Raw genomic sequence first — 14,492 nt, forward strand, 5'->3', positions numbered from 1 at the left:
GTTACAAGTGAGTCCATAAGTGCAGCTGAGAAAATCTGGAGTTGGCAGTTCTAAAATAACTAGCTTAACACCAGTACTTAAAACAGCAATTTCAGAACAACAGATTAAGCATTTACCCTCTTATGTACTCCTCTTTCACATCTAAAAATCAAGCAAATTAGGGCAGAGGACCTTTACTATCGAGTGTGTTGCAATTTAAATGGAAAATAATGAAGCAAGTATTGTGAAATATTAAAAGATCAAAAACGTTGGTCGACCCAATAAAAAACCTAAATACTTGGAGAAAAATGCCCTAAAACCTAATTGTAAATGCAAAAGAGATTTTGTAAAAATGTTGCAACATCAAAGAAACAAAAGTCCCTGTGCATGAGCAAGTCAGATTTCAGGATCACCATTTTATCCAAGTTTGGTGCTCATGAAAAGGGCAGAAACTCAAAACCGTGTCGTTCCATAAGAAAGACAACTTGAAATAAATGAGGATTACACTTGCCTGAATTCCACCTTCCACTATTCCAAAACACTGCAAACTTACAAAAAGCAGCATACTATGATCTAGGCACAACATTATGTGCCTGATTTCCCAAGCCACACCTGCCCCAAGTAAAACACCATCAGACATTCAATTTCCTGTTTTGTGCCAATGTGGCAGTTCACAAGTCTGCAAATGTAATTCATCTTGGCACTGGCCTCTCAAATTGTCCAGTACCTATTAAAAATCAAGTTTTGTTGGCACAGGGAATCTTTCCCAACATACCAAGAATGCCATCCTTTACAATTATTTGTAATAAAAGTAAGGTTACATAAGATAAAAACAATTTAAATCCATTTTGATAATTCTTGTTAAATTTAATGTATTTGTGAATGTACTAAAGAGACTTGTAAAACATTTCAAGAAGGCTCTTATTAACCAGTCTGGAGCCTCAATTGCCATGCCAAAACATCTTCCGTGTGTGTCTTTTCTATTATCAGTTGTTTTTACATTTTGCACCTTGATAATAGTCTTACAGTTTTATCATATAATTTTTTATATAATGCAGTACATTGAATTATTTCCAACCAACTAAGATAATCTAATCCAACCAACTAAGTTTCACCAGATACCCAATTTATACTGATACTAGGAGGTATAAACAAGATCTCAGCAACAGAAATGCTCTTTGCTACATCATGAAACCGCTTAATATACAAGGGCCTTTGAAAATCTTGGCTGCTTGGATTCTATTATATCATGTATACAAGCTTCTACTTTTACATGCATTTGCGGTGGGGATGTCAGACGCCCTTAGAGAAGAACATAGGTTGGCTCGAGCATATGCTTGGACGTGAGAATGGCTAGAGGTTCACAGGGTGGCATGGGGTCACAGGGAGTGAGCGAAGGACATTCAGTGGCATGGATAAAGCATGTGGAGTGTGTGGGGCTGGGGGTTGGAAGGTGGCTGTGAAGAGTGAGGACTGGAGAAATGCTTTGCATTTTGTTCTTTAAGTTTTAAGTTTTCAACATGGTGCCTGAGCACTGAGGTATGTTTTCCAGCCATTAGCCTCAGTGTCTGGCAGTCTCTTCAGCCTATCCTGGGCTGTGTAGCCTGAATTAAACCCAGCTCACATCACAGGCTGACAATGATGAGCATGGGCGACTATTTGTAACTTCTTCCACCTCCAGACATTTTATCTAGGAATGACAAATGGGGCTAGAGAGTCAATAGCTAAGGGACAGAATTTCAGAGGCTTAGGGTCTACACACGGCCACCAAAGGTGGAATAATTAAATTCAAGCATGCTCAAGAGGCTCAAATTAGTTGTGTATAGGCTTCTGAGATTTACGCAGCTGGAGGAGATTACAGAGATGGGTAGGATATCAATGGACTGGTCAGGCGCCCAGAAAAGTGAAAAGTGGGATTCAATCCAGGGAAGATTGAGGTAATGCATTTGGGAAGGGAAAACAAACCAAAACAGCACACAAAAAAAAAGCAAAACTGAGAAGTGTAGAGGAGAAATGTGACTTTAAAATATATGTCCACATACCTCTGAGAAAAGCAATACAAGTAGATAAGATAATTAAAGTGCATGTGTGATACTTTACTACAAAGGGACATTCATTAAAGGTAATTTCTGGAATGTTCTGATGGGAGTAGAGGGGAATACCTTTCACCCAGTGAACCATAGTGACCAAGAAATCATGGCCTGAAAGGGTGGTCTCGACACAGCCCATAGTCACATCTAAAATGTCCAGTAAAATTTGTATTATCTTTCACCTTACCAACCAGAATGCCCCTAAAACCAACATTTCTCATCTGAGACTGCTACACATTCTTTCTTTAAAAATTGAGGTTCATTCTGGCACTGCTCAGCTCAAAAGGAGGAAGCACGTCAGAATCATGAAGGTGAACTCTAACAAATTTAACTTCAGGAAGATTACTGGGTCAACTGAACAGTTACATCATTCACTTCCATACAGCTCAACTAAGAAGCTGGTGAGACTAAGTGACAGGTTTAAAGGTCATTCACCCAAGTTCCATGTATACAAGGTCTTGTCCAGCTATTCCAGTAGAGCAGGGCTCGTGAGAATGGGAATGACATTAGATCATAACTGGTCTGTGGGGGCATTTCTGTGAGAGAGAATGGTAAAAATAGCCTTTTTTTTGTCAAAGGCGCAGTCTAACTCTCACATCAACAGCCTTTGCGTTAGTAAAACCATTTTTATTATATAAAAGTCTGATCAGTGTTTTAGAGCACCAATTCTATAATGATTTTCAGTTTTCAATGTAAAATAAACAGGTTGGGTCAGATGATTTTGAATAGGAGGCTTTGTTAATTAACTTATTTCAGTGAGATTAAAGTGGGACTAAACTGTACAGCAAAGAAGCTTGCGGGAAGAGAGGGTGAGGCTAAAGATCATGCTGCCAGGGTATACCGTTAATCAGCATTTTTGATTTCCTGGTGCCACGCATTCTCTGTGCATGTTGGGTAACATAAATTTAGCAATACCTGTTCGTACACTTACAAGTGTTGGAAGCCTCACAAATACCACCAACAATGGGATTTTGCTGGATAGCTGGTTTTCAGCCAGTACAGACATGGTGGGTTCATCAGATTAACCTCTGTTGCTGTATTGTAAATTGTTATAATTTTAAAGGTTCAGTAAATTTTGCTGTCTCCTTCAGACAGTGAGATTTATTAATCAAGACAATATTTTAAGACTACTACAATACAACACTGCTGTGCTGATTCAAATCTTATATATGTGCTCTGACTACAAAGCCAAATGATACAGTAAAGCATCATAGCAAGGAAAGTGAAGAAAAGAAAAAGCAATGGTGGGTGGAGGTGAGGCCACGTCGGTTTATCTGGAATACTGTGACACTGCAGGATTTGTTTTTGCACTGGGTTGACAAGCTTTTTAATATGCTACCTACTTTATAGCTCGGGATGAAATCTCATTAATTCAAATGACCTTTCTTGGTTTCAGGTGTGAATGGTTCGGAAAATTATAGATTCAGAGCTGAAATAAGGAAGTTCAAAATTCAGGAGCTTCACTAGTGCTTAAAATCAATCATAACAACTGTCTATAATCTACATCTAGTACTGGTTCAGGATTTACTGTGTATCACTGGATTTTAGGGAATCACTTGCCCATTTCCTTGGTGAAACCTACAGTCTCCCAACCTACATAGTTAATTGGTCAATGTAAAGAAAATCACCACCATATTCTTGTTGAGGAATCTTCAGCTGGCAAGTTAATCCATCTGATCAAACATCACACAAGATAACAGGCCAGTGAACTCCAATCACTTGCCATTGGAGTCCTATGAGCAGACAGCAGATTTACTCCTTTACACAGGACAATAACATAGAAGAAAGCGTACAACGGAAGTCAGAGAGCATATGTGACATACGTCATTTTTATTCATTCACTGGATGAGGATGTCATTGGCTAGGCCAGCATGCATTGCCCATCCCTAATCACCCAAAGGATAGTTAAGGTCAACCACATTGCCTGTGGGTCTAGACTTACATGTAGACCACATCAGGGAGGATAGCAGGTTCCTTTCCTAAGTAACATTAGATGGCCTTTTACAGCAATAGGTAATAGTTTTATGGCCACCATTAGATAGTTAAATCCAGATATCTATTGAATTCAAATTCCACCATCTGCCATGGCGGTACTTGAACCTGGGTCCCCAGAACATTCCCTGGATCTTCGGATTAAGAGCCCAGTGATAATACCATCAGGCCGTTTGCCCGACCTTGTTAATGAGAAGCTGAATGATAAAACTCACCAAATCACTCTCACATCAAACTAAATCAGGCAATTAATCAGTTGCAGTATAGTTCAAATCTGTTGAAGGGTTTGTTTTTAATTGTATGGAATAGAATCATACAGCACAGAAACAGGCCCTTCAGCCCAATACTACGCTGATCAACAGGCACCACATGACACTAATCCCATTTACCTGTACTCCGGTCACAGGAACACAAAAACTGACAAGGCATGATAATTAAGGATAGAAAAAGAAAAAAAAATAAGGAAGTAAAGTTCTATTGAAGTCCTATCAGCTCGGAGCATAGGAATCAATGAATTCATTTATTTCTCTTCTTTGCAATTCTTTAATGTTAAGACAAGATCTTTTGCATTACTGATGTTCAGTCTTTCATTCTCTCACTGAGAATTTACCCTTTTCAGAGGCTCTGAGGCAGATTTTCCTTTTTTATTTTCAACAAGGGACTCTACAGAGGCAGTTGCAGAGGAAAGCAATTGTTGCTGGAGATATTTTGGTAATTCGACAGCAGAGAGACACAACAAGATTTTGCTGCTTTTTCTTTGCTGCTGAGATGTTTCTACAGGACTGGTTGCATATAAAGCAGGATCACCTGGTCAGGGCATGATGTTCCCTGTAACTTCTTTCTCTGTAGTGTAGATCTCCGAAGTCCATGAGCAGAAGTAGCTTCCAGAAGTGGATGCCATTCATCTGCAGTTTGACTGACATTCTGGGAGCTTCCCAGTGGCTGTACAACGACATTGTATACAACTTACAACCTGCTCCTGTAAGCATGACATTGTTAAACAAAAAAACTGCAGCAATTTTTCTGCACAGTCTCGGAAACAATAACAGGAATTGCTAGGAACGTTCAGCAGGTTTGGCAGCATTTGTAAGTTCTGAGGAAGGGTCACTCGACCCAAAACATTAACTATGATTTCTCTTCACAGATCCTGCCAGACCTGCTGAGCTTTTCCAGCAACATCTGATTTTGTTTCTGATTTACTGCAGCCGCAGTTTTTTTGGGCTTGTTTTCTGCAGTTTCCTTGGTTTAAAGCAGTACCTTCCTTTTAGTCCAAAATTAAAGAAAATATCTTAATCCGGTCTTTTCTTAATTCCAGTTTGTCCTCTGTTTCCATTGTAATTCATTATAGCAGTGAACATTGTACAGCTTGCAGCAGATAGTAATGATCTTTGTGACCTTGCCATGGTTGAACTATTAAAGCATCTCCTAAACTTCTCATTGCATCTGTGTTCTTTGTAATGCACCATTCCTGGTGCAAAAATGCCAATAGCCAAGGATTAAGAGGTATTCGGCATCCTAGCTCCAACTCCAACCAATGGCAAGGTTATGACTTACAAAGAAAGCATAATGTCTAAGCCTAGCGAAGAAAACACTTATATTTCAATATAGTGTTACTGTTCACTGTCCAGCAATGTCTTTCAAGAAGAGCTCAGATTTTTCAAAATGTGCCATTTATCCTCTTGGCACAATGCAAACTAACAGCACAGTACAGTCAAGTTGTTGTTCACAGAATCATACAGGGCGGGAGAGTTCCTGGATGACTGCAGTTTCAACAGCACTCAGGAAGCTTGACACCATCTAGGTCAAAATAGCCTGCTTCATTGGCACATCAATCATTCAACGGCCGAAGCTCAACAGCAGCAGTATGTACTATCCACACGATGCACAACAGAAATTCACCAAAGATCCTTAGATAGCACTTTTCAAACCCATGACCATCACCAATTAAGAGAACAAGGGCTACAGAGACCAGGGAACACCACCGCCCAGATGTTTCCCTCCAAGTAAATTAGCATCCTGACTTGGAAATATATCACTATTCCTTCACAGTAAATGGGTTAAAATCCTGGAATTCCCTCCTTAACAGCATTGTGAGTCAACCCACAACACATGGACTGCAGCAGTTCAAGAAGGCAGCTCACCACCACCTTCTCAAAGGCAACAGGGATGTCAATAAATGCTGGCCAGCCAGCAAGGGTCACGTCCTAGGAATAAATGAAAAAAATACACTCACACAACTGAGCCATCATCCTATTTTCCTACTGCTTCCTTTGGGCTTGAAAATAATTACTTATTAATTTGTCTACAGTCCCTTTCAGGCAGTGCATTCAACATCATAATCCTAGAGCAAGCTGCAAGTGTAGCAGCAATGGTATTATAGTCATAGAGATTGAAAGCACAGAAAAATGATCTTTGGCCCATCATGTCCATGCAGGTCAAAAATAGTTACCTAACTATTTTAATTGTATTTTCCAGCACTTTTCTCATAGCTTTCAACGCCGTAGCATGACAAATGCATACCTAAAATATTCTGAAGGTGAAAGTTGTCTACAGTAGACAGTTCAGCTCAATAACTGCCCTCTGTTGAGTGTGAACTTTTGAAGCCAATTCTTAAACATTACCAGCCAGTTGCATCTGGAATCATGAAGGTAACTGCTTGGATAATGGCAAATGCAGACAGTCAGCTCTTGCTGTGAGCAGCTTACCCTGGCATCCCTCCTTTGCCCTTTAGCTTCCTGTGCCAGAACACTGAATGCAATGATACCAATTATGAACGAGTTAATTTAATACATTTAATAACTTGAAGAAGTCATTTGCTGAAACATTCAAACATGATTGGCAGTATTTGTGGAGAAGAAATCAGAGTTAACATTTTGGGTCAGAACTGCGGAAGGTTCATTGGACTTGAAACATTAACTCTGATTTTTTTCTCCACAGATGCTGCCAGACCTGCTGAGCTTTTCCAGCAACTTCGGTTTTTGTTCCTGATTTACAGCATCTGTAGTTTATTTTCATTAAAACATTATTGGCCTGTAATTACTCATTACAACAACCACACTGTAGATCCTAGGGCTTCATGTGTTAGTCATGTATTTCTTTATTTACATTTATATAAAGCTCTGGTGCACTATATATATGTATGTTCTCCACATGACAATGAACATCTGGGACAGAGTTTTGGAAAGTGGTCTACCTGATAATTGAACTAGTGTCATCAAAGACTCCCTTTTCCAAGCTGCACTCATCCAATTTACAATGCAGAACTATTTCTACTCTGAACAATATGTGGATAAATCTTTTCTCTAAACTTTACCACACAGTTTAATTTCTTCTATTAAGCACGACAGAACATCTTTTTGAACAAAAGAACTACTGTCTAGTCAAGGTACCAAGTTCAATATAACAGAAATGTGTTGTCTTAGTAAATAACTCAAATTAAACTGTGGTGCAATGATCAAATTGTTGAGTTTCAGTTGCAGATGTGGGATTTAATCACAGATATATGCTTTCTCTTATCATCAACAAAATCATAAAAAAACTAATGCGTTACAATTTTCACATTGACACATGTACAGAGTTTGATCAAAGACAGCTATTTATCTTTGGATATTGATCATGGTCAAAATTTGACATATAACATACCCTGCTTTTGACATCCTTTAATTTGGGAAGAATTTCTAGACCAAATCCATCAGCCTGGCCACGTGTTCTGTTTCCGCCGTTCATGTGATTTCCAAAGGCTAGGATGAGTCCAAGTATAATCTTCACATTTTTTTGATCTGTCAAAGTCTGCACAGAAGAAATTGCTAGCCGGTGAGGTCGTGTTTTCTTTTAATATTCAGTCATTCATGATATGGCAGTAGCTCACCACAGTACTGCAATTTTCATTCTTACTTACACAAAGAGCCAAATTCTGCAGGTATTTGAGAACACAGATTGAATTATAAAGTTGTTCTTAGTTCAGAATAACCTTACATTTTAAACTTCCAAGTAAGTATTCCTAAAGTACACTCGACAAAGTGGTAATCAACTAACCCCATTATATAACCATTGACAGGTCATTTGAACAGATGATAATTGGGAGAATAGGTTTGTAAAACAGCATAAAAACTAAAGTTACACATTGAAGCATCTTGGCTTACGGCATATAAATATTGCAACTTGTGCCAGAATCTTACTCACTTGGTACCATAACCCCTATCAACCTGGTACTAAACCCCCTTTCCACCTGGTACTAAACCCCCTTTCCACCTTGCACCCCACCCATCTACCACTGACTTACCTGGCACATTGCACCCAAACCTACCTGGCACTCTACCCTCAAACGCAGCCTTTGACAGCAGATGTCAAAGTGTTGTCTGTGATTTTAAATTATAGAATCCAACTGAATGCTGTGAGAAGGGGGGTCAGTTGGACTTCCAACTGTTCTACAATTCATTTTTATTCGCTTATTAGATGTAAGTGGCCTGGGCCAGCATTTATTGCCCATCTCTAGTTGCCCCTGAGAAGGTGGTGGTGAGCTGCTTTCTTGAACCACTGCATCCACCAGCTGTAGGTTAACCGACAACGCCCTTAGGTAGGGAATTACAGGATCTTGATCCAGAAACAGTGAAGGAATGGCAATATATTTCCAAGTTATGATGGTGAGTGGCTTGGAGGGGAACTTGCAGGTGGTGGTGTTCCAATGTATCTGCGGCCCTTGTTCCCCTAGATGGAAGTGGTCATGGGTTTGGAAGGTGCTGTCTGAAGGTCTTTAGTGAATTTCTGCAGCGCATCTTGTAGGTTGTATACACTGCTGCTACCGAGTGTTGGTGGTGGATGAAGTGTCAATCAAATAGGCTGCTTTGTCCTGGATGGTATCTAGGTTCTTGAGTGTTGATAGAGCTACACCCATCCAGGGAATTTGGGAGTATTCTAAACCAGTCTTGTTTCACTCGATTAACTTCACGTTAGCCAGTCAATCTGCTGTCCACACCAATATGCTACCCCACTACAACATGAGCTTTGAGTGTCCACTATAAACTTTGATGAGGCACTCTATCAAATGCTTTCCAGAAATCAATAACTGTATCTATTGGTCTTAGCGAAAACTTGTAGCTAAGGTTGTAGATGCAGTTGTTCGTTGGCTCATCCAGCCAGTTGTTCCATGGTGTGCAGACATTTTGTTACCATTCTAGGCAACATCATCAGGAAAAAGACATGACCAATATTCACTTGCCTCAATACACATAAACAATGAAGGCCAACAGTTTGCCTGCAACAAACTGACTGTATTGGGACAAGTGAACAACAGACATGCAAAGGAATTTTTGGAAGATTGGTTCTCAACATGGGACTCCATTAGCAAACACATAGAAATCGACCCCGTATACAGACCCCTGCTAAAAAAAAAGACAGACCTGCAAATGACAAGACCTACAACACCAGAGGATTACATAAATTTGGAATGGAACACAGCACCAACGCTTTGATTAGGGGTTGCACTGATGATGCTGCCTAGAATGGTAATGAAATGACTGCACACCATGAAAAAATTGGCTTGGCAAGCAAATGAACAACTATATTTATTGCTTCTCTTATATCCACAACACATGTTTCTTACAAAAAGAACATTCAATGTAGTTAGAATAACTCTGAGTCTAACTTATTCAATTCTTAGATTTTGTGAAATACTGAAATATCAAGTAAAACAATGTCATCTGACGGGCTGCAGCAGTTCAAGAATACAGACTAGTACCACTTGTAGCTAGGATGGGCAACAAATATATTTGTGTCGTTGTCACCCTCATTCCAAAACTAAACAAAATAAACAGATCTCAGCAGGTGGTTGAGGGCAAGTCAATATTCTTGGATTCATTATGATAATCATACCTTGCTCAGGTGTAGAACATTCCCTGCTTTGCGTCGTAGTGTGGAAATTCCTTCCATAAAAACAGACTGGAATATGATACAGTGGGTGCGTTCAGCAAAGTTAGGTATCTGTGATAATTCGTATAAGAACCTATTGAAAAGTGAGAGATGACCTGTATCAGATAAAGGCATTTTGAATCTTAAGAAATTTTAAATAACGCAGATCATGTAAATGGATGATAAGAAAAGCAATGACATTAATATTTCATTGAGGTTATTAAGAATACATCTGTGATTTTGAATTCCAAGGATCTAAACGCTACAATCACTAACACAGCAGAGTAAAGATGGACTAATTATTATAACATGAGTGAAAGCCAGTGCCCTGATTAATTCAAGCTGTCGCACAATGAGTTGCTAAAAGCCAAGTTGCTTTTACATTGGCAATTTCATACCCATTCTCTTTATTGTGATTCATTGATCACTATATGGAACTAAATGTAACATTGTTGTGCCTGTTTTTGTAGGCCTAAAATTAATTGAGCAGGCAGGGGCTCATTTCCGATCCACAGGAATGTTCAGGCCAGTGTTAAATTAGTCACTGTCTTTTATCAATGGGCTCCTAGCAGCCACCACTTGTGAGCTCAAGTCTCTTCTTGGATTTGGATTGGGATATTTGTTTGTCCTTGTCAGGTTTTGTGGCTGACTTGCATTTCTGTCTCTTAAGCAGTCCAGTCAGCAATTCAGAAAAAGACTTTTGTCATCCGAAGAAGCAGCAGTATATTTCCTGATGGCTCCAGAAGGAAAACAAACAAACCCAGGCTATCATGAGCCACTCCCCACAAACTGGTGCCTCCAAATCACAATGCTGATAGCCCCAGATATACCGCTGGAAACCTGGCATACCAGTCCTCCCAGGATGACAAGCCATACTGGGGGGTACTGAGTGGTGTTTACTGTGTCTGATTTTGTCCATAGTGTCCATGTTCTTCTGCTGTGCAAAACTGTTCACCGTTAGAACTCTACAGAGGTAGAGAACATCTTAAACAGCAACTTTGAACATACATACCTATCTGTACCAGTACATTGACTGGTGGTTACCGTCTGAATTACACATTAATAATGGCTAGTGCTTACAGCATGATCTCTATTTATACCACAAAACTTGGTATCACATTATGATACAACACCAACTGAAAAGAATGCCCTTCGAACTTAAGTCCTTCAATGCGTTGAAGACTAATTTAAATCATTAGATCAGAAACTCCTAGATACAGGAGTTCCTCAGCCCAATTCCACTGCCACAGTCTCAGAACAATCAGGGTTCCAAGGACCTTGTACTGATTTAAAGCTTTGTTCTCTCTTACACTGCTTTACAAACTGATCAATTTTTTGAAAACAGAAGAGCTCAGATCTTCTCATAGAAAGATAGAAAATGTTGAAGCAGACTGGAATGGCACATCAGGACCAAGCACAAGTCCCAGTGCAGTTGAGTCTGTACCTAAAAACCCTTGACAAAGACCCCAACTTGACTTGGAGTCAGAGAGTTCCAACTCACTTACGTGATTCGTTAATGAGGAGGAAATGGAGAAATTATAATCTGTTCTAATTCCTGGCTAAATATAAAACCAATCTCCAGTCAGCACTTATAGACCCTTCACCCCCCACCATTCTAAACATACCCTGAATCACCATTGGACCCCACCTTTCCACCCCTGCCACCTTGGATAGTCCTGAACCCAACACCTTCCTCCACCAACCTCCTTGTCCTAACCTACCTAGACCTGACATCCCCTCCCCACTCCCCGCGTGCAACCTGCACACCTCGAATCTGACATGACCCATCCTCCTTGGTCTGTAAAACAAACTCATGACTTCCACCCTGACTGGTTGCAACGCACATCATGGTCACCCCGTAACACCACACCACCCGACAACCAATCCAACAGCTGTCAGCCATCATTAAACACTTACCCATTTACCTGCTATTCTACCCCCTTACCCATCCAGCAACTTACCCTCTTGTCCAACTGATGCCCTGCCCCATCTGCCTGCTACTCCATCCCCTCACTTACTTAACATGTGTGTCTTTTCTCAGTAGCTGTCAAAGGGGTTTTTGGACTGTTAAACCACAGATTACTGCAACTATTGTTGTGAAAGAGTGTCACGGGTTCAGTGTCAGCCCACTCCACTGCTACTTGCAATTGTTCCTGGACTAGAATATGCTAATTGGGCTGGGAAGGTACCTGACCGGGAAAATTCCAATAAAGGTAAGCCGGGAACCTTTAGTCTGATACGGATCAGAAATAGCGATTATGGCCCAAATGGGAGGTTTATGCCAGAGAGTTTATTATTAAGGTTCTCTTCATAATGTCATCACATCTCAACAAATTTCTGGGAGAATCAAAGTTAACTTTGCTTGAGGTTACGCTTTGTATACCTAGAGTTATGAGCTTTGCTAAATTCTGAATTTGCCATGGCCCCATTTTGGCTAATTCATGATGAAATTGGTGAAATTATTTCAATTTGATTTCAGTTGCATGCCACTGTTTTTTCAGTTAATCTGTATCTTCAAATAAGATTTGTACACAGGGACACCAAATTTTGTTTACTTTTCAAATTTAGAATTCTTTCTAATGTAAACTTCACAAACTCTTATCTGCTACCATTCCCATTCTTGCCATCACATGGCTTGTACCACTGCCTCCTTGGTCAGTCACAAGAGAGAAAAAAGTTTAAAGAATTTAAAAATATAGCAATATTCAAGAGAGCATTCAGGAGAATAATCTTCCATTTCAACAGACTTCAGGACCATCCTGAAGGATTGAAAATTCTGTTCATCCTGAAACTGTTTCAAATTGTTTCTTTAGCTTGCACAAAACTCGAATGTTTTCAAAAGGGTTGTGTTGCTGAAACATTCTATTTTTTTGCTCATCAGGAGAAGTGCAAGAATGCCAAGACTGAAACCATCACATCAATTTACATTGCAGAATAAAACAGATGCTGATTTGTCGACAAATTGACTATGTTGAGGGATTACTCCCCAGTTCCCCATGGTAACATCTAGACCACCCTTTCACATGTGGTACAAAATGTTCTGACGATTTGAAATTTAGCCTTTTTAGCATTTATTCCACTGAGTGCAAAACCAAGAGTTTTGGCAACATATCACTCTTTTCAGCACTGTTGAAAATACCTTCCCTACATGAGCAATTTTCCAGAGATATTTTTTCCCAGGTTGTTGCTACAAAGGATCACTCACATTTTACCTTTTAGACTTCAGATGACTTTATCTGGTAGCTGTTGACAACATAGTTTTAAGTTTTATCCAGCGATTTCTGATTATGAATCGCGGGTGATTTTTCAAACTTTAAATTCTGAGCTTCTTAATTGGGATATTCTATGCTTGCTCCAACTCAACTTTCAATCCAGACATCATGAACTGTCTCCTGACTCTTCCCTTCACTTCCTCAACATCTCCGTTTCCATTTCTGGGGATTGCCATGCCACCAACATCCATTATAAACCAACTGACTCCCATAGCTACCTGGGCTGTAAATCATGTTTCCTGTAAAGACTCCATTCCATTCTCTCAGTTCCTCCATCTTTATCGCACATGTTCAGATGAGGCTATCTTCGACAAGGGAGCTTTCAAAATGTCGACCTTCTTCCTCAACAGAGGATTCCCCAGCACCATTGTCGACAGGGCCCTCAACCAAGTCCGACCCATCTCCCGCACTTCCGCCATCAACCCCTTTTTCCCTCCAGCAACTGCGATATGGTTCCCCTTGTCCTTACCTACCATTCCACTAGCTTCCACATCCAGAAGATCATCAAATGCCATTTCCGCCAACTCCAGCGAGATACTTTCACCAGACACATAATCCTCTCCCTTCCCTTGTCCTCCTTCCGCAGGGACTGTTCAATCTGGGAGATCCTGGTCCACACTTCCTTCACCCCCAACACCCTCCCACAGCCCAACAGCACCTTCCCCTGTAACCAGCGAAGGTGCAACACCTGCCCATTTACCTCCTTCCTCACCAGTATCCAAGGGCCCAAACATACCTTCCAGGTGAAGCATCACTTTACCTGCACTTCCCAGAATCTAGTCTACTGCATTCGCTGCTCACAATGTGGTGTCATCTACATTCAGGAAATGACCGCTTTGCAGAATATCTACAGTCTGCTCGCAAAAAAGTTGTCACTTTAACACACCACTCTGTTCCCTGCCAACATCTCTGTCTCTGCAGCGTTCCAGCAAAGCTCAATGTAAGCTGGAAGAACAACACCTCATTTTCCACCTGGGGACTCTGCAGCCCTCCAGACTTAATATCGAGTTCAAAAATTTTAGGGCCGTAACTCTTCCATGTCCTGGTCCCCTACTCCACACACTAGAATTTGTCATTATACAGCCTGTCATTACAAACAACCTGTTGTTAGTCACTAATGGTCTCCATTTACAGCTATTTACCATCCTTGCCAGATCGTTATCACTTCCTTTGTCTATAAAACTGCCCTTTTCTCTCTTTGGGCTCTAACCTTTATCCTATCCCACTCACTATTTTCTGCATATAAAGTGAC

General features: G+C 40.4%; 1 protein-coding gene across 4 annotated transcripts in view; it reads right to left on the reverse strand.

The window, feature by feature from the left end:
- Window positions 1-14,492, reverse strand: part of fmn1 (formin 1) — a 389,228-nt gene that overhangs the window by 148,926 nt on the left and 225,810 nt on the right. For all 4 annotated transcript variants that reach the window (XM_048537805.2, XM_048537803.2, XM_048537804.2 and 1 more), the window contains 2 exons: window positions 9,933-10,062; window positions 7,704-7,850 (listed from right to left, as the gene is read on the reverse strand). In XM_048537805.2, the coding sequence (XP_048393762.1) occupies window positions 7,704-7,850; window positions 9,933-10,062 (277 nt within the window). The remainder of the gene's footprint in view (window positions 1-7,703; window positions 7,851-9,932; window positions 10,063-14,492) is intronic.

The sequence above is a fragment of the Stegostoma tigrinum genome, chromosome 10 (assembly GCF_030684315.1).
Source record: "Stegostoma tigrinum isolate sSteTig4 chromosome 10, sSteTig4.hap1, whole genome shotgun sequence".
In the NCBI taxonomy this organism is placed as follows: Eukaryota; Metazoa; Chordata; class Chondrichthyes; order Orectolobiformes; family Stegostomatidae; genus Stegostoma; species Stegostoma tigrinum.